This window comes from Tachypleus tridentatus, chromosome 7, assembly GCF_004210375.1.
Source record: "Tachypleus tridentatus isolate NWPU-2018 chromosome 7, ASM421037v1, whole genome shotgun sequence".
In the NCBI taxonomy this organism is placed as follows: Eukaryota; Metazoa; Arthropoda; class Merostomata; order Xiphosura; family Limulidae; genus Tachypleus; species Tachypleus tridentatus.
Window position 1 is genome coordinate 94039987 of NC_134831.1, and position 21831 is coordinate 94061817.

The following is a 21831-nucleotide window of genomic DNA, read 5'->3' on the forward strand; positions in this document are numbered from 1 at the left end:
GAATTTCTCCCTACTCGATAGCTATCTGTGTTAACCGTCCCTAATTTGGCAGTGATAGGCCAGAGGAAAGGCAACTAGTCAACAACAGCTATCACCAGCTCTTTGGCTGATTTTTACCAACAAACAGTTGGATGAACTTTTACATTATAACGCCCCCATTATCAGTGACGGAGAGTCGATCTCGCAACCCACAAATTGCGAGCGGAGTGCTCTAACCACCAGGATATGCCCACTCGTGATCATATCGATCAGAAGTTTAAAGTGTCTCGGGTTCTAGACGTTTTGCTACTGTCACACTTGCAACCTTGAATTCGTCATAAGAGTGACAGTCAGTTCTGGTTTAGAGAAATCACTCTAATCGATTGGTGCATCTACTCGGTTACCATATCTGTGTTCAAAATAGAAATAGCTGTATGTTAATCACAAGTGTCTAAAGTATTGATTAGTAAAAATTTTATTGAAAAGATTTAAGTTTTCAAGGTTCGTTAATTAGGATTTATTTGCATTTATTTTAATTTAATCAACGAAAAAATATTCTACATATTTCCAGGTTTCACGAAGAAATCGAAGCAAGTCTATAAAACTTTTTGGTTACACTAACAAGTTAAAACGATTCAAAACTAACTTATGGTACGAGATAAAACTTACGCATAATATATGGTAGAACCCATTTGATATCTAGGTTTTTACAAAATATAAACTGATTAGATAAACGTGATTTAATACCATGTCATGATACTTTACACTATTTTGAGGATTTAACGTTGTGTACGGCAGACACAGAAAATAGTTCCCAAGAGTTTCCTAGCAAAATCTAAACTATTATAACTTTTAACCAGAGAATATGCTTGTGATTACACAATTCTGGATTAAAAAACAAAAACAACAGAAAAACCAAATACTGACTAGTTAAACAGGCTTGCAATGATAATATGTTGAATCTATTTGAACAGTAATTGTTCTTTTGTTTCCACTTTAGCTCACCAGGAGAAGCATGTGTGAGTAAAATCACTTTACCACCAGGCTACATTAGCAGATGCAGACAGAAGTACAGTAAGAAGTCGCTGGTGACACTGGACGGAGATGGTCAGGGAACTCGACAGGACCAGGTCTTTGTACCCTCGTGTTGTGTTTGCCAGTTAAGCCTTGTCACTCAGAAATAGCACGTGCCGTCCTCTCGTTCTTCCTTCGTAAACAAACCTGACGTAGTTGTCGAGAGAGTACTGAGGTGGACTAGTCACTGAATTCTAGTATTCCTTTTGTTCATCAGGACTTGAGTGCCGCTGTGAAAGATGCTGGACACTGTCCAGGTTGTTTTAATGAGATTTAACTGTAAGTGATCACCATTAAAAGGTGCACAACGACCAGCAAGAAAAATTCATTGGAACTTCTAGTTGAAGTAGTTGTGTAGAAACTTGTGTCCTTAAAATAACCACGGACTCACCTAAACATTTATAATAAGCCTCTCTATTTTCGTATTTCAAATTTAAGGATAATATTACTTGAGAATATCATACTATACCATGTAATAGGCAATGTTTTAAAGCACCAATAACGAAAGTAAATAAAAACTAAAGATTCCCGATAACTTCAACATCTTCCAAAAGAATACCTTTCAGTGGTAAAATGGAGTTGTAATTGTTGAGATCGTTAGGGTTAATGTGTTTCTTGTTTAACTTCGACGTACTATCAGATTTCTCAGAGGTATGTCTCTATGATTCGCATTTTGATGTTTTACAAAAAATACATTTTTAAATTGTCAATATCGCTACAAAGTGTCAATTTTGATGTGAACTTACGTCCAACCTTCATAAAAAACAACAAAGTTTGAGAAAAGGTATTTGTTGTTGTATTTATGTGGAAAATTTTAGAATCATTGCACCGTGTAATAAAATATTTTCTAACAATCACACGAACTATCACTGTATCGTGTTCTTTGTCTGTTCTTTAAAATATTTTCTAACAATCACACGAACTATCACTGTATCGTGTTCTTTGTTTGTTCTTTAAAAATATTTTCTAACAATCACACGAACTATCACTGTATCGTGTTCTTTGTCTGTTCTTTGAGAATATTTTCTAATAATCACACGAACTATCACTGTATCGTGTTCTTTGTTTGTTCTTTGAGAATATTTTCTAAGAATCACACGAACTATCACTGTATGGTGTTCTTTGTTTGTTCTTTAAAAATATTTTCTAACAATCACACGAACTATCACTGTATCGTGTTCTTTTTTTGTTCTTTAAAATATTTTTTAACAATCACACGAACTATCACTGTATCGTGTTCTTTGTTTGTTCTTTAAAAATATTTTCTAACAATCACACGAACTATCACTGTATCGTGTTCTTTGTTTGTTCTTTAAAAATATTTTCTCACAATCACACGAACTATCACTGTATTGTGTTCTTCTTTTCTTCTTTAAAAATATTTTCTAACAATCACACGAATTATCACTGTATCGTGTTCTTTCTTTGTTCTTTAAAATATTTTCAAACAATCACACGAACTGTCACTGTATCGTATTCTTTGTTTGTTCTTTAAAAATATTTTCTAACAATCACACGAACTATCACTGTATCGTGTTCTTTGTTTGTTCTTTAAAATATTTTCTAACAATCACACGAACTATCACTGTATCGTGTTCTTTGTCTGTTCTTTGAGAATATTTTCTAATAATCACACGAACTATCACTGTATCGTGTTCTTTGTTTATTCTTTAAGAATATTTTCTAATAATCACACGAACTATCACTGTATCATGTTCTTTGTTTATTCTTTAAGAATATTTTCTAACAATCACACGAACTATCACTGTATCGTGATCTTTGTTTGTTCTTTGAGAATATTTTCTAAGAATCACACGAACTATCACTGTATTGTGTTCTTCTTTTGTTCTTTAAAAATATTTTCTAACAATCACACGAATTATCACTGTATCGTGTTCTTTCTTTGTTCTTTAAAATATTTTCAAACAATCACACGAACTATCACTCTATCGTGTTCTTTTTTTTGTTCTTTAAAATATTTTCTAACAATCACACGAACTATCACTGTATCGTGTTCTTTGTTTGTTCTTTAAAATATTTTCTAAGAATCACACGAACTTTCACTGTATCGTGTTCTTTTTTTTTGTTCTTTAAAATATTTTCTAACAATCACACGAACTATCACTATATCGTGTTCTTTGTTTGTTCTTTAAAATATTTTCTAACAATCACACGAACTATCACTGTATCGTGTTCTTTGTTTGTTCTTTGAGAATATTTTCTAATAATCACACGAACTATCACTGTATCGTGTTCTTTGTTTGTTCTTTAAAAATATTTTCTCACAATCACACGAACTATCACTGTATTGTGTTCTTCTTTTGTTTTTTAAAAATATTTTCTAACAATCACACGAATTATCACTGTATCGTGTTCTTTCTTTGTTCTTTAAAATATTTTCAAACAATCACACGAACTGTCACTGTATCGTGTTCTTTGTTTGTTCTTTAAAAATATTTTCTAACAATCACACGAACTATCACTGTATCGTGTTCTTTGTTTGTTCTTTAAAAATATTTTCTAACAATCACACGAACTATCACTGTATCGTGTTCTTTGTCTGTTCTTTGAGAATATTTTCTAATAATCACACGAACTATCACTGTATCGTGTTCTTTGTTTATTCTTTAAGAATATTTTCTAATAATCACACGAACTATCACTGTATCGTGTTCTTTGTTTATTCTTTAAGAATATTTTCTAACAATCACACGAACTATCACTGTATCGTGATCTTTGTTTGTTCTTTGAGAATATTTTCTAAGAATCACACGAACTATCACTGTATGGTGTTCTTTGTTTGTTCTTTAAAAATATTTTCTAACAATCACACAAACTATCACTGTATCGTGTTCTTTGTTTGTTCTTTAAAAATATTTTCTAACAATCACACGAACTATCACTGTATCGTGTTCTTTGTTTGTTCTTTAAAAATATTTTCTCACAATCACACGAACTATCACTGTATTGTGTTCTTCTTTTGTTCTTTAAAAATATTTTCTAACAATCACACGAATTATCACTGTACCGTGTTCTTTCTTTGTTCTTTAAAATATTTTCAAACAATCACACGAACTGTCACTGTATCGTGTTCTTTGTTTGTTCTTTAAAAATATTTTCTAACAATCACACGAACTATCACTGTATCGTGTTCTTTTTTTTGTTCTTTAAAATATTTTCTAACAATCACACGAACTATCACTGTATCGTGTTCTTTGTTTGTTCTTTGAGAATATTTTCTAATAATCACACGAACTTTCACTGTATCGTGTTCTTTTTTTGTTCTTTAAAAATATTTTCTAACAATCACACGAACTATCACTATATCGTGTTCTTTGTTTGTTCTTTAAAATATTTTCTAACAATCACACGAACTATCACTGTATCGTGTTCTTTGTTTGTTCTTTGAGAATATTTTCTAATAATCACACGAACTATCACTGTATCGTGTTCTTTGTTTATTCTTTAAAAATATTTTCTAACAATCACACGAACTATCACTGTATCGTGTTCTTTGTTTGTTCTTTAAAAATATTTTCTAACAATCACACGAACTATCACTGTATCGTGTTCTTTTTTTGTTCTTTAAAAATATTTTCTAACAATCACACGAACTATCACTGTATCGTGTTCTTTGTGTGTTCTTTGAGAATATTTTCTAATAATCACACGAACTATCACTGTATCGTGTTCTTTGTTTATTCTTTAAGAATATTTTCTAACAATCACATGAACTATCACTGTATCGTGTTCTTTGTTTGTTCTTTTAAAATATTTTCTAAGAATCACACGAACTTTCACTGTATCGTGTTCTTTTTTTTGTTCTTTAAAAATATTTTCTAACAATCACGAACTATCACTGTATCGTGTTCTTTGTTTGTTCTTTGAGAATACTTTCTAACAATCACACGAACTATCACTGTATCGTGTTCTTTGTTTGTTCTTTGAGAATATTTTCCAATAATCACACGAACTATTACTGTATCGTGTTCGTTGTTTATTCTTTAAAAATATTTTCTAACAATCACACGAACTATCACTGTATCGTGTTCTTTTTTTGTTCTTTAAAAATATTTTCTAACAATCACACGAACTATCACTGTATCTTGTTCTTTTTTGTTCTTTAAAAATATTTTCTAACAATCACACGAACTATCACTGTATCGTGTTCTTTGTGTGTTCTTTGAGAATATTTTCTAATAATCACACGAACTATCACTGTATCGTGTTCTTTGTTTATTCTTTAAGAATATTTTCTAAAAATCACACGAACTATCACTGTATCGTTTTCTTTGTTTGTTCTTTAAAATATTTTCTAAGAATCACACGAACTTTCACTGTATCGTGTTCTTTTTTTGTTCTTTAAAAATATTTTCTAACAATCACACGAACTATCACTGTATCGTGTTCTTTGTTTGTTCTTTGAGAATACTTTCTAACAATCACACGAACTATCACTGTATCGTGTTTTTTGTTTGTTCTTTGAGAATATTTTCCAATAATCACACGAACTATTACTGTATCGTGTTCTTTGTTTATTCTTTAAAAATATTTTCTAACAATCACACGAACTATCACTGTATCGTGTTCTTTTTTTGTTCTTTAAAAATATTTTCTAACAATCACACGAATTATCACTGTATCTTGTTCTTTTTTTGTTCTTTAAAAATATTTTCTAACAATCACACGAACTATCACTGTATCGTGTTCTTTGTGTGTTCTTTGAGAATATTTTCTAATAATCACACGAACTATCACTGTATCGTGTTCTTTGTTTATTCTTTAAGAATATTTTCTAAAAATCACACGAACTATCACTGTATCGTGTTCTTTGTTTGTTCTTTAAAAATATTTTCTAAGAATCACACGAACTTTCACTGTATCGTGTTCTTTTTTGTTCTTTAAAAATATTTTCTAACAATCACACGAACTATCACTGTATCGTGTTCTTTGTTTGTTCTTTGAGAATACTTTCTAACAATCACACGAACTATCACTGTATCGTGTTCTTTGTTTGTTCTTTGAGAATATTTTCCAATAATTACACGAACTATTACTGTATCGTGTTCTTTGTTTATTCTTTAAAAATATTTTCTAACAATCACACGAACTATCACTGTATCGTGTTCTTTTTTTGTTCTTTAAAAATATTTTCTAACAATCACACGAACTATCACTGAATCTTGTTTTTTTTTTGTTCTTTAAAAATATTTTCTAACAATCACACGAACTATCACTGTATCGTGTTCTTTGTGTGTTCTTTGAGAATATTTTCTAATAATCACACGAACTATCACTGTATCGTGTTCTTTGTTTGTTCTTTAAAAATATTTTCTAATAATCAAACGAACAGTCACTGTATCGTGTTCTTTGTTTATTCTTTAAAAATATTTTCTAACAATCACACGAACTATCACTGTATCGTGTTCTTTGTTTGTTCTTTAAAATATTTTCTCACAATCACACGAACTATCACTGTATTGTGTTCTTCTTTTGTTCTTTAAAAATATTTTCTAACAATCACACGAATTATCACTGTATCGTGTTCTTTCTTTGTTCTTTAAAATATTTTCAAACAATCACACGAACTGTCACTGTATCGTGTTCTTTGTTTGTTCTTTAAAAATATTTTCTAACAATCACACGAACTATCACTGTATCGTGTTCTTTTTTGTTCTTTAAAAATATTTTCTAACAATCACACGAACTATCACTGTATCGTGTTCTTTGTTTGTTCTTTAAAAATATTTTCTAAGAATCACACGAACTTTCACTGTATCGTGTTCTTTTTTTGTTCTTTAAAAATATTTTCTAACAATCACACGAACTATCACTGTATCGTGTTCTTTGTTTGTTCTTTAAAATATTTTCTAACAATCACACGAACTATCACTGTATCGTGTTCTTTGTTTGTTCTTTGAGAATATTTTCTAATAATCACACGGACTATCACTGTATCGTGTTCTTTGTTTATTCTTTAAAAATATTTTCTAACAATCACACGAACTATCACTGTATCGTGTTCTTTGTTTGTTCTTTAAAATATTTTCTAACAATCACACGAACTATCACTGTATCGTGTTCTTTTTTTTGTTCTTTAAAATATTTTCTAACAATCACACGAACTATCACTGTATCGTGTTCTTTGTGTGTTTTTTTGAGAATATTTTCTAATAATCACACGAACTATCACTGTATCGTGTTCTTTGTTTATTCTTTAAGAATATTTTCTAACAATCACACGAACTATCACTGTATCGTGTTCTTTTTTGTTCTTTAAAAATATTTTCTAACAATCACACGAACTATCACTGTATCGTGTTCTTTGTTTGTTCTTTGAGAATACTTTCTAACAATCACACGAACTATCACTGTATCGTGTTCTTTGTTTGTTCTTTGAGAATATTTTCCAATAATCACACGAAGTATCACTGTATCGTGTTCTTTTTTGTTCTTTAAAAATATTTTCTAACAATCACACGAACTATCACTGTATCGTGTTCTTTTTTTGTTCTTTAAAATATTTTCTAACAATCACACGAACTATCACTGTATCGTGTTCTTTGTGTGTTCTTTGAGAATATTTTCTAATAATCACACGAACTATCACTGTATCGTGTTCTTTGTTTATTCTTTAAGAATATTTTCTAACAATCACACGAACTATCACTGTATCGTGTTCTTTGTTCGTTCTTTAAAAATATTTTCTAAGAATCACACGAACTTTCACTGTATCGTGTTCTTTTTTGTTCTTTAAAAATAGTTTCTAACAATCACACGAACTATCACTGTATCGTGTTCTTTGTTTGTTCTTTGAGAATACTTTCTAACAATCACACGAACTATCACTGTATCGTGTTCTTTGTTTCTTCTTTGAGAATATTTTCCAATAATCACACGAACTATCACTGTATCGTGTTCTTTGTTTATTCTTTAAAAATATTTTCTAACAATCACACGAACTATCACTGTATCGTGTTCTTTGTTTGTTCTTTAAAATTATTTTCTAACAATCACACGAACTATCACTGTATCGTGTTCTTTGTGTGTTCTTTGAGAATATTTTCTAATAATCACACGAACTATCACTGTATCGTGTTCTTTGTTTATTCTTTAAGAATATTTTCTAACAATCACACGAACTATCACTTTATCGTGTTCTTTGTTTGTTCTTTAAAAATATTTTCTAAGAATCACACGAACTTTCACTGTATCGTGTTCTTTTTGGTTCTTTAAAAATATTTTCTAACAATCACACGAACTATCACTGTATCGTGTTCTTTGTTTGTTCTTTGAGAATATTTTCCAATAATCACACGAACTATCACTGTATCGTGTTCTTTGTTTATTGTTTAAAAATATTTTCTAACAATCTCACGAACTATCACTGTATCGTGTTCTTTGTTTGTTCTTTAAGAATATTTTCTAACAATCACACGAACTATCATTGTATCGTGTTCTTTGTTTGTTCTTTAAGAATATTTTCTATCAATCACACGAACTATCACTGTATCGTGTTCTTTGTTTGTTCTTTAAGAATATTTTTAACAATCACACGAACTATCATTGTATCGTGTTCTTTGTTTCATCTTTAAAATATTTTCTAAAAATCACACGAACTATCACTGTATAGTGTTCTTTGTTTGTTTTTTAAAAATATTTTCTAAGATTCACACGAACTATCACTGTATCGTGTTCTTTGTTTGTTCTTTAAGAATATTTTCTAACAATCACACGAACTATCACTGTATCGTGTTCTTTGTTTGATCTTTAAAATATTTTCTAACAATCACACGAACTATCACTGTATCGTGTTGTTTGTTTGATCTTTAAAATATTTTCTAAAAATCACACGAACTATCATTGTATCGTGTTCTTTGTTTGTTCTTTAAGAATATTTTCTAACAATCACACGAACTATCACTGTATCGTGTTCTTTGTTTGTTCTTTAAGAATATTTTCTAACAATCACACGAACTATAATTGTATCGTGTTCTTTGTTTCATCTTGAAAATATTTTCTAAAAATCACACGAACTATCACTGTATAGTGTTCTTTGTTTGTTCTTTAAAATATTTTCTAAGAATCACACGTACTATCACTGTATCGTGTTCTTTGTTTGATCTTTAAAATATTTTCTAAGAATCACACGAACTATCACTGTATCGTGTTCTTTGTTTGATTTTTAAAATATTTTCTAAAAATCACACGAACTATCATTGTATCGTGTTCTTTGTTTGTTCTTTAAGAATATTTTCTAACAATCACACGAACTATCACTGTATCGTGTTCTTTGTTTGTTTTTTAAAAATTTTCTAACAATCACACGAACTATCACTGTATCGTGTTCTTTGTTTGATCTTTAAAATATTTTCTAGCAAACACACGAACTATCACTGTATCCTCTTCTTTGTTTTTAAGAATATTTTCTAACAATGACACGAACTATCACTGTATCGTGTTCTTCGTTTGATCTTTAAAATATTTTCTAACAATCACACGAACTATCACTGTATCGTGTTCTTTGTTTGATCTTTAAAATATTTTCTAAAAATCACACGAACTATCATTGTATCGTGTTCTTTGTTTGTTCTTTAAGAATATTTTCTAACAATCACACGAACTATCGTTGCATCGTGTTCTTTGTTTCATCTTTAAAATATTTTTTAACAATCACACGAACTATCACTGTATCGTGTTCTTTGTTTGTTCTTTAAAATATTTTCTAACAATCACACGAACTATCACTGTATCGTGTTCTTTGTTTGTTTTTTAAAAATATTTTCTAACAATCACACGAACTATCAATGTATAGTGTTCTTTGTTTGAACTTTAAAATATTTTCTTACAATCACACGAACTATCACTGTATCGTGTGCTTTGTTTGTTCTTTAAAAATATTTTCTGAGAATTACACGAACTATCACTGTATCGTGTTCTTTGTTTCATCTTTAAGAATATTTTTTAACAATCACACGAACTATCACTGTATCGTGTTCTTTGTTTGATCTTTAAAATATTTTCTAGCAAACACACGAACTATCACTGTATCCTGTTCTTTGTTTTTAAGAATATTTTCTAACAATGACACGAACTATCACTGTATCGTGTTCTTTGTTTGTTCTTTAAGAATATTTTCTAACAATCACACGAACTATCACTGTATCGTGTTCTTTGTTTGATCTTTAAAATATTTTCTAACAATCACACGAACTATCACTGTATCGTGTTCTTTGTTTGTTTTTTTAAAAATATTTTCTAACAATCACACGAACTATCAATGTATAGTGTTCTTTGTTTGATCTTTAAAATATTTTCTTACAATCACACGAACTATCACTGTATCGTGTGCTTTGTTTGTTCTTTAAAAATATTTTCTGAGAATTACACGAACTATCACTGTATCGTGTTCTTTGTTTCATCTTTAAGAATAGTTTTTAACAATCACACGAACTATCACTGTATCGTGTTCTTTGTTTGATCTTTAAAATATTTTCTAGCAAACACACGAACTATCACTGTATCCTGTTCTTTGTTTTTAAGAATATTTTCTAACAATGACACGAACTATCACTGTATCGTGTTCTTTGTTTGTTCTTTAAGAATATTTTCTAACAATCACACGAACTATCACTGTATCGTGTTCTTTGTTTGATCTTTAAAATATTTTCTAACAATCACACGAACTATCACTGTATCGTGTTCTTTGTTTGATCTTTAAAATATTTTCTAAAAATCACACGAACTATCATTGTATCGTGTTTATTGTTTGTTCTTTAAGAATATTTTCTAACAATCACACGAACTATCACTGTATCGTGTTCTTTGTTTGTTCTTTAAGAATATTTTCTAACAATCACACGAACTATCATTGTATCGTGTTCTTTGTTTCATCTTAAAAATATTTTCTAAAAATCACACGAACTATCACTGTATCGTGTTCTTTTTTTGTTCTTTAAAAATATTTTTTAACAATCACACGAACTATCACTGTATCGTGTTCTTTGTTTGATCTTTAAAATATTTTCTTACAATCACACGAACTATCACTGTATCGTGTGCTTTGTTTGTTCTTTAAAAATATTTTCTGAGAATTACACGAACTATCACTGTATCGTGTTCTTTGTTTCATCTTTAAGAATATTTTTTAACAATCACACGAACTATCACTGTATCGTGTTCTTTGTTTGATCTTTAAAATATTTTCTAGCAAACACACGAACTATCACTGTATCCTGTTCTTTGTTTTTAAGAATATTTTCTAACAATGACACGAACTATCACTGTATCGTGTTCTTTGTTTGTTCTTTAAGAATATTTTCTAACAATCACACGAACTATCACTGTATCGTGTTCTTTGTTTGATCTTTAAAATATTTTCTAACAATCACACGAACTATCACTGTATCGTGTTCTTTGTTTGATCTTTAAAATATTTTCTAAAAATCACACGAACTATCATTGTATCGTGTTTATTGTTTGTTCTTTAAGAATATTTTCTAACAATCACACGAACTATCACTGTATCGTGTTCTTTGTTTGTTCTTTAAGAATATTTTCTAACAATCACACGAACTATCATTGTATCGTGTTCTTTGTTTCATCTTAAAAATATTTTCTAAAAATCACACGAACTATCACTGTATCGTGTTCTTTTTTTTGTTCTTTAAAAATATTTTTTAACAATCACACGAACTATCACTGTATCGTGTTCTTTGTTTGTTCTTTAAAATATTTTTTAACAATCACACGAACTATCACTGTATCGTGTTCTTTGTTTGTTCTTTAAATATATTTTCTAACAATCACTACGTATAGTGCTCTTTTTTTGATCTTTAAAATATTTTCTTACAATCACACGAACTATCACTGTATCGTGTGCTTTGTTTGTTCTTTAAAAATATTTTCTAAGAATTACACGAACTATCACTGTATCGTGTTCTTTGTTTCATCTTTAAAATATTTTCTAAGAATCACACGAACTATCACTGTATCGTGTTCTTTGTTTGTTTTTAAGAATATTTTCTAACAATCACACGAACTATCACTGTATCGTGTTCTTTGTTTGTTCTTTAAGAATATTTTCTAACAATCACACGAACTATCACTGTATCGTGTTCTTTGTTTGTAAAATCACACGAACTATCAACGTATCGTGTTCTTTGTTTGTTCCTTAAAAATATTTTCTAAGATTCACACGAACTATCACTGTATCGTGTTCTTTGTTTGTTCTTTAAGAATATTTTCTAACAATCACACGAACTATCACTGTATCGTGTTCTTTGTTTTTCTTTAAAATATTTTCTAACAATCACACGAACTATCACTGTATCGTGTTCTTTGTTTTCTTTAAAATATTTTCTAACAATCACACGAACTATCACTGTATCGTGTTCTTTGTTTGTTCTTTAAGAATATTTTCTAACAATCACACGAAATAATTGTATCGTGTTCTTTGTTTCATCTTACGAACTATCACTGTATCGTGTTCTTTGTTTGATCTTTAAAATATTTTCTAAGAATCACACGAACTATCACTGTATCGTGTTCTTTGTTTGATTTTTAAAATATTTTCTAAAAATCACACGAACTATCACTGTATCGTGTTCTTTGTTTGTTCTTTAACGAATATTTTCTAACAATCACACGAACTATCACTGTATCGTGTTCTTTGTTTGATCTTTAAAATATTTTCTAACAATCACACGAACTATCACTGTATCGTGTTCTTTGTTTGTATCTTTAAAATATTTTCTAACAATCACACGAACTATCACTGTATCGTGTTCTTTGTTTGTTCTTTAAGAATATTTTCTAACAATCACACGAACTATCACTGTATCGTGTTCTTTGTTTGATCTTTAAAATATTTTCTAACAATCACACGAACTATCACTGTATCGTGTTCTTTGTTTGTTCTTTAAAATATTTTCTAACAATCACACGAACTATCACTGTATCGTGTTCTTTGTTTTTTTTTTAAAATATTTTCTAACAATCACACGAACTATCAATGTATAGTGTTCTTTCTTTAAAATATTTTCTAACAATCACACGAACTATCACTGTATCGTGTTCTTTGTTTGTTCTTTAAAATATTTTCTAACAATCACACGAACTATCACTGTATCGTGTTCTTTGTTTCATCTTTAAGAATATTTTTAACAATCACACGAACTATCACTGTATCGTGTTCTTTGTTTGTTCTTTAAGAATATTTTCTAACAATCACACGAACTATCACTGTATCGTGTTCTTTGTTTGTTTTTAAGAATATTTTCTAACAATCACACGAACTATCACTGTATCGTGTTCTTTGTTTGTTCTTTAAGAATATTTTCTAACAATCACACGAACTATCACTGTATCGTGTTCTTTGTTTGTTCTTTAAAATATTTTCTAACAATCACACGAACTATCACTGTATCGTGTTCTTTGTTTGTTTTTTTAAAATATTTTCTAACAATCACACGAACTATCAATGTATAGTGTTCTTTGTTTGATCTTTAAAATATTTTCTTACAATCACACGAACTATCACTGTATCGTGTGCTTTGTTTGTTCTTTAAAAATATTTTCTGAGAATTACACGAACTATCACTGTATCGTGTTCTTTGTTTCATCTTTAAGAATATTTTTAACAATCACACGAACTATCACTGTATCGTGTTCTTTGTTTGATCTTTAAAATATTTTCTAGCAAACACACGAACTATCACTGTATCCTGTTCTTTGTTTTTAAGAATATTTTCTAACAATGACACGAACTATCACTGTATCGTGTTCTTTGTTTGTTCTTTAAGAATATTTTCTAACAATCACACGAACTATCACTGTATCGTGTTCTTTGTTTGATCTTTAAAATATTTTCTAACAATCACACGAACTATCACTGTATCGTGTTCTTTGTTTGTTCTTTAAAATATTTTCTAACAATCACACGAACTATCACTGTATCGTGTTCTTTGTTTGTTCTTTAAAAATATTTTCTAACAATCACACGAACTATCACTGTATCGTGTTCTTTGTTTGTTCTTTAAAATATTTTCTAACAATCACACGAACTATCACTGTATCGTGTTCTTTGTTTCATCTTTAAAATATTTTCTAACAATCACACGAACTATCACTGTATCGTGTTCTTTGTTTGTTCTTTAAAATATTTTCTAACAATCACACGAACTATCACTGTATCGTGTTCTTTGTTTGTTCTTTAAAATATTTTCTAACAATCACACGAACTATCACTGTATCGTGTTCTTTGTTTGTTCTTTAAAATATTTTCTAACAATCACACGAACTATCACTGTATCGTGTTCTTTGTTTGTAACAATCACACGAACTATCTTTAAAATATTTTCTAACAATCACACGAACTATCACTGTATCGTGTTTTTTGTTTGTTCTTTAAAATATTTTCTAACAATCACACGAACTATCACTGTATCGTGTTCTTTGTTTGTTCTTTCACTGTAAATATTTTCTAACAATCACACGAACTATCACTGTATCGTGTTCTTTGTTTTGTTCTTTAAGAATATTTTCTAACAATCACACGAACTATCACTGTATCGTGTTCTTTGTTTGTTCTTTAACGAACTAATATTTTCTAACAATCACACGAACTATCACTGTATCGTGTTCTTTGTTTGTTCTTTAAAATATTTTCTAACAATCACACGAACTATCACTGTATCGTGTTCGAACTATCACTGTATCGTGTTCTTTGTTTGTTCTTTAAAAATATTTTCTAACAATCACACGAACTATCACTGTATCGTGTTCTTTGTTTGTTCTTTAAAATATTTTCTAACAATCACACGAACTATCACTGTATCGTGTTCTTTGTTTGATCTTTAAAATATTTTCTAACAATCACACGAACTATCACTGTATCGTGTTCTTTGTTTGTTCTTTAAAAATATTTTCTAACAATCACACGAACTATCACTGTATCGTGTTCTTTGTTTTAAAATATTTTCTTTAAAATATTTTCTAAGAATCACACGAACTATCACTGTATCGTGTTCTTTGTTTGTTTTTTAAGAATATTTTCTAACAATCACACGAACTATCACTGTATCGTGTTCTTTGTTTGTTCTTTTTTTTGATTTTTAAGAATATTTTCTAACAATCACACGAACTATCACTGTATCGTGTTCTTTGTTTTTCTCTTTAAAATATTTTCTTTAAAATATTTTCTAACAATCACACGAACTATCACTGTATCGTGTTCTTTGTTTGTTCTTTAAAATATTTTCTAACAATCACACGAACTATCACTGTATCGTGTTCTTTGTTTGTTCTTTAAGAATATTTTCTAACAATCACACGAACTATCACTGTATCGTGTTCTTTGTTTGATCTTTAAAATATTTTCTAACAATCACACGAACTATCACTGTATCGTGTTCTTTGTTTGATCTTTAAAATATTTTCTAAAATCACACGAACTATCACTGTATCGTGTTCTTTGTTTGTTCTTTAAGAATATTTTCTAACAATCACACGAACTATCACTGTATCGTGTTCTTTGTTTCATTTTCTTAAAAATATTTTCTAAAAATCACACGAACTATCACTGTATATCGTGTTCTTTGTTTCTTAAAAATATTTTCTTTAAAATATTTTCTAAGAATCACACGTACTATCACTGTATCGTGTTCTTTGTTTGATCTTTAAAATATTTTCTAAGAATCACACGAACTATCACTGTATCGTGTTCTTTGTTTGATTTTTAAAATATTTTCTAAAAATCACACGAACTATCATTGTATCGTGTTCTTTGTTTGTTCTTTAAGAATATTTTCTAACAATCACACGAACTATCACTGTATCGTGTTCTTTGTTTGTTTTTTAAAAATTTTCTAACAATCACACGAACTATCACTGTATCGTGTTCTTTGTTTGATCTTTAAAATATTTTCTAGCAAACACACGAACTATCATTGTATCCTGTTCTTTGTTTTTAAGAATATTTTCTAACAATGACACGAACTATCACTCTATCGTGTTCTTTGTTTGATCTTTAAAATATTTTCTAACAATCACACGAACTATCACTGTATCGTGTTCTTTGTTTGATCTTTAAAATATTTTCTAAAAATCACACGAACTATCATTGTATCGTGTTCTTTGTTTGTTCTTTAAGAATATTTTCTAACAATCACACGAACTATCACTGTATCGTGTTCTTTGTTTGTTCTTTAAGAATATTTTCTAACAATCACACGAACTATCATTGCATCGTGTTCTTTGTTTCATCTTTAAAATATTTTTTAACAATCACACGAACTATCACTGTATCGTGTTCTTTGTTTGTTCTTTAATATATTTTCTAACAATCACACGAACTATCACTGTATCGTGTTCTTTGTTTGTTTTTTTTAAAATATTTTCTAACAATCACACGAACTATCAATGTATAGTGTTCTTTGTTTGATCTTTAAAATATTTTCTTACAATCACACGAACTATCACTGTATCGTGTGCTTTGTTTGTTCTTAAAAAATATTTTCTGAGAATTACACGAACTATCACTGTATCGTGTTCTTTGTTTCATCTTTAAGAATATTTTTTAACAATCACACGAACTATCACTGTATCGTGTTCTTTGTTTGATCTTTAAAATATTTTCTAGCAAACACACGAACTATCACTGTATCCTGTTCTTTGTTTTTAAGAATATTTTCTAACAATGACACGAACTATCACTGTATCGTGTTCTTTGTTTGTTCTTTAAGAATATTTTCTAACAATCACACGAACTATCACTGTATCGTGTTCTTTGTTTGATCTTTAAAATATTTTCTAACAATCACACGAACTATCACTGTATCGTGTTCTTTGTTTGATCTTTAAAATATTTTCTAAAAATCACACGAACTATCATTGTATCGTGTTTATTGTTTGTTCTTCAAGAATATTTTCTAACAATCACACGAACTATCACTGTATCGTGTTCTTTGTTTGTTCTTTAAGAATATTTTCTAACAATCACACGAACTATCATTGTATCGTGTTCTTTGTTTCATCTTAAAAATATTTTCTAAAAATCACACGAACTATCACTGTATCGTGTTCTTTTTTTGTTCTTTAAAAATATTTTTTAACAATCACACGAACTATCACTGTATCGTGTTCTTTGTTTGTTCTTTAAAATATTTTTTAACAATCACACGAACTATCACTGTATAGTGCTCTTTTTTTGATCTTTAAAATATTTTCTTACAATCACACGAACTATCACTGTATCGTGTGCTTTGTTTGTTCTTTAAAAATATTTTCTAAGAATTACACGAACTATCACTGTATCGTGTTCTTTGTTTCATCTTTAAAATATTTTCTAAGAATCACACGAACTATCACTGTATCGTGTTCTTTGTTTGTTTTTAAGAATATTTTCTAACAATCACACGAACTATCACTGTATCGTGTTCTTTGTTTGTTCTTTAAGAATATTTTCTAACAATCACACGAAGTATCACTATATCGTGTTCTTTGTTTGATCTTTAAAATATTTTCTAAAAATCACACGAACTATCAACGTATCGTGTTCTTTGTTTGTTCTTTAAGAATATTTTCTAACAATCACACGAACTATCAATGTATAGTGTTCTTTGTTTGATCTTTAAAATATTTTCTTACAATCACACGAACTATCACTGTATCGTGTGCTTTGTTTGTTCTATAAAAATATTTTCTAACAATCACACGAACTATCATTGTATCGTGTTCTTTGTTTCATCTTTAAAATATTTTCTAAAAATCACACGAACTATCACTGTATCGTGTTCTTTGTTTGTTCTTTAAGAATATTTTCTAACAATCACACGAACTATCACTGTATCGTGTTCTTTGTTTGTTCTTTAAGAATATTTTCTAACAATCACACGAACTATCATTGTATCGTGTTTTTTGTTTGTTGTTTAAAAATATTTTCTTCAAAATTCAATAATTTTGCGTAATTTCATAAACTAATTTTAACACAGTAGTACCAGTCAACAATCGCGTAATCAGTAGGATTACACAAGATGTAACACAGGTCTGCGATGGTTTAATTGTCTTGAAATTTTCGCATGCTCCACAGGCTTTCTCACTCCGAAAATGATATCCATTATTCTCCATCATGTAAAGATTTTTCACAAAACTTCATATGTACTATTTCATAAGGGAATCGTTTCCATTGAAATCGAGCCACATTTTGTAATGCTTAAAATTTTGATACCCATTGGCTATGTTTTCTCTGGTCTAGACCAATCACGATGTGAGTTTTATCAATCGTTCTGGAACCCTCGAGAAACACCGCTAGTATATCAACCAGAAGTTCTCAAACTGTGTCCTGCGTCCCTCAGGAAGTTCAAAGTAATAGATCAAACTTATGAAATTATCATTTATTGAAAGAGCAATGAATAATATAGTAATATATATAATCGAAAATCAGTAAGTGTAACTAATATAAAATAAATTATGTAAATTCGTTATGCGCTTAGCACCCATTAGGAAATTGACTTTCGATGAACAATTCCAAAGGAAAGTTGGAGAAAAAAGCATGAATTGCCTTTAAAGATGTTACTGACAAATCTTTAGGAAACAACAAGGACCCGAAGTAAAAATATATTGCCAGTAATATGGCTGATAAATTAAAAGAGTTGGGTTCTAATATGATTTTGAAAGTTCATTTCTTACACTCATTGACTATTTCTTTAAAAATATTGGTGCTGTTAGCAAAGAACAAGAAGAAAGGTTTCATCAAGTCTTCAGGTAAATGGAGAGGAGGTGTCAGGGAAGGTGGAACATCAACATGATGGCTGATTACTGCTGGTCATCCAGTTTTCAGGTAAATGGAGAGGAAGTGTCAGGGAAGGTGGAACATCAGCATGATGGCTGATTACTGCTGGTTATCAAGTCTTCAGGTAAATGGAGAAGAGATGTCAGGGAAGGTGGAACATCAGCATGATGGCTGATTACTACTGATTATCAAGTCTTCAGTTAAATGAAGAAGAGGTGTCAGAGAAGGTGGAACATCAGCATGATGGCTGATTACTGCTGGTTATCAAGTCTTCAGGTAAATGAAGAAGAGGTGTCATGGAAGGTAGCACATCAGCATGATGGCTGATTACTGCTGGTCAACGAGATGCTCCAGATGCGATACATAAAAAAGACCAGAAAACACAGTTTTGAGACTAAAAAACATAGATATCACACATACAAAAATTATGATGAACAAGGATGCATATTTATTTGACATCAATGTTCTTCCATCTTTTTTCACTTTGTATTTTTGTTAATAAGCATAATAATAAAAAATATTCATTTTGGTAAACAAAATAATAATTTGATGTAAGATTTTTTCTATTCATGATTAAAAAAATTCTTATGTGATAAAAAAACAACATTATTTTCGAATTCTGGTAGCTAAATTATGGAAAATCTGTTATTAAAACCAAAACAACATTTTTAACGTTCAGGTTCACAGGACTGTGTAAACAGCAAGTGAAACGTCTAATCAATAATAATCAATAGGAAAACTATTACATCAGATGTAATCAATAGGAAAACCATTACATCAGATGTAATCAATAGGAAAACCATTACATCAGATGTTATCAATAGGAAAACCATTACATTAGATTTGGTTTGAATGATGATTTACAGCACAAAGCAACGAGGCCATTTACATCAAACCCGTAACAGTGTAAAAATAAAATATCACAAGTAACACGGTCCCTAAACATTTTAAAAACATAATTAAGTTGGACAGTGTTGCCATCACCAATGACACTGTTCAATGTAAGAGGTAAACCCTGGAAAAGACATATCAAAATTGGTGTTACCACACACCGTCTTAACGACGACACGACATAAAACGTGAAATACTGTGACTTCAGTGTCATAAATGTCGCACGTTGGTGGATCAGACCCAGATAAAAAAACGACGTGTCAAAAAACTGTGACCAATGCGTAGCCTAGCCAAGAAAACATCTTCCTTCTGATTCTGACGAAACCAAGACGGCCATAGAGCAACAGTAGGCTTGATATTAAAAAGCTTCTTATCACGTTGCTCAAATCAAGTCGACTGCTAACTGGCGTAGAGCCGAACCTCCAAGAGTCCGTATATGGAATAGATATGGTCGTGACAGCACCGAAGCAAGTAAACTTAGCTATGTTATCAGCGAGCTCGTTCCCGCGAACTTCGATATGAATATTAATGGAAGATGAAGATAAACATGCTAGTCGTTGTTGAATATCGACGATAACAGGATTAAAACTAACGTGAAGCAAATTCGGAGCTAGTTTAAAACTAAGAGAGTAGGTATAAATAGAACAGTCTGTGTACTGAATAGTTTCTACGTGGTCCAGTATAAGAGAAATGGCGTACAACTCAGTAATTAAAGCAGAAACTATAGAGAGGATCCTGTGAGCAACCACTAAGCCACAACAAACCAGGCAAAATCCACAGAATCACCTGATTTCGAACCATCCACGTAAACGAGAGTAGATGGATGATTCGAAAGATTTTCGGCAAAGAGAATGGTACTTTCAATAAGAAGTATCTGCCTTCCGCAGACGACATAAGGAAAGGTCACAAGTGGGGATGGTAATGACCCATGGCAGGATGGGCTGATAACTGGGGACAGAAACATCATCCAGTTGTGCCTGGATACGAAGGCCAATAGAATGAATTATAGACCACCCATTCTAAAAGAACCAAGAACGAACGACAACTCCAGGTGGGATGCTGTGGCAAGGATCAAAGCTTAGTATACTGTAGAAAAAGTTGCAAACAGTGGAAGTGAAGAGTATATTCATGGAATTCTATGTGTAAACTCTGGACTGGAGAAGTTTAAAAACGCCCATGCAGAACCGAGGCCCAATATGGTGAATGGAGTCCAGCATCTTCAAACCCAAGGTCCTGGCAGAATCATACACTAAAGGCCCATGATCCAGTTTGAATCAAATGAGACTACAATGGACCTTAAGCACAAATCATCAATCTACTCCCAAAGTGGTGGAAGAGAGGAGAATAGGATGTTTAGTATCTTTTATTTTGTACACTTGACACGTAGCTATTTCATGTGAGGAATGAAAAGTAACCTCATGGTCAAACATAAGCACCAAGAACTTTGACTCAGAAGCCGCAGGAAGAATAACATCACCGAGACGGAGCTTGGGATACTCTGTAGGTGGTGGAGTTTTGAAAAAGGTAAAACTGTTTGCTGTGGTACGTTTCAACAAGCACGACTCTGCCTCCCAGTAAATCTCGTGTTCAACGATCAACACGAACTGTGAAGGTAGTTGATATAGAACCCATTTGCAATAGTAGAAGAAAGTTGTGTATTGATAGCATTAATTTTAATACTGAAAAGTGTTATGGTCAAAACACAGTCCTGAGTGACACCAAATTCATGTAGAAAAGAACGGGAAAGAGTCGAATCCACATGAACATAAAATCGCCTATACAGTAAAAGTTCTGACTAGAAATGGGTGAAGTTTTCACAAAATGCTGTACTTTCAAATAGTGTTGTAAGCTTTCTCAAGGTAAAAAAAAACAACAACACAGAAACAAGATGCTCTCTTTTGAAAAAGGCTTCCCTGGTCAAGGTTTCGAATTGAATCAGGTGGTCCACGGTGGAGAGTTGTTGACAAGACTCACATGGTGATGGCAAGAAAATATTTGATTTAAAAAAACAAACAAGACAAGAATTAACCATCGTCTCTAAGACCCTAGCCAGCACGTCAAAGGAGTTTTGGGATCCTTCCCATGCTTACAGAAAC

The 21831-nt window shown here is 30.6% G+C and overlaps 1 protein-coding gene across 2 annotated transcripts in view; it reads left to right on the forward strand.

The window, feature by feature from the left end:
- The window catches only part of LOC143256211 (uncharacterized), a 120562-nt gene extending 118652 nt beyond the window's left edge, over positions 1-1910 (forward strand). For both annotated transcript variants that reach the window (XM_076513097.1, XM_076513096.1), the window contains exon 5: positions 980-1910. In XM_076513097.1, coding sequence (XP_076369212.1) covers positions 980-1163 — 184 coding nt within the window. In that variant the 3' untranslated portion in view covers positions 1164-1910. The remainder of the gene's footprint in view (positions 1-979) is intronic.
- The last annotated feature ends 19921 nt before the right edge of the window (positions 1911-21831 follow it).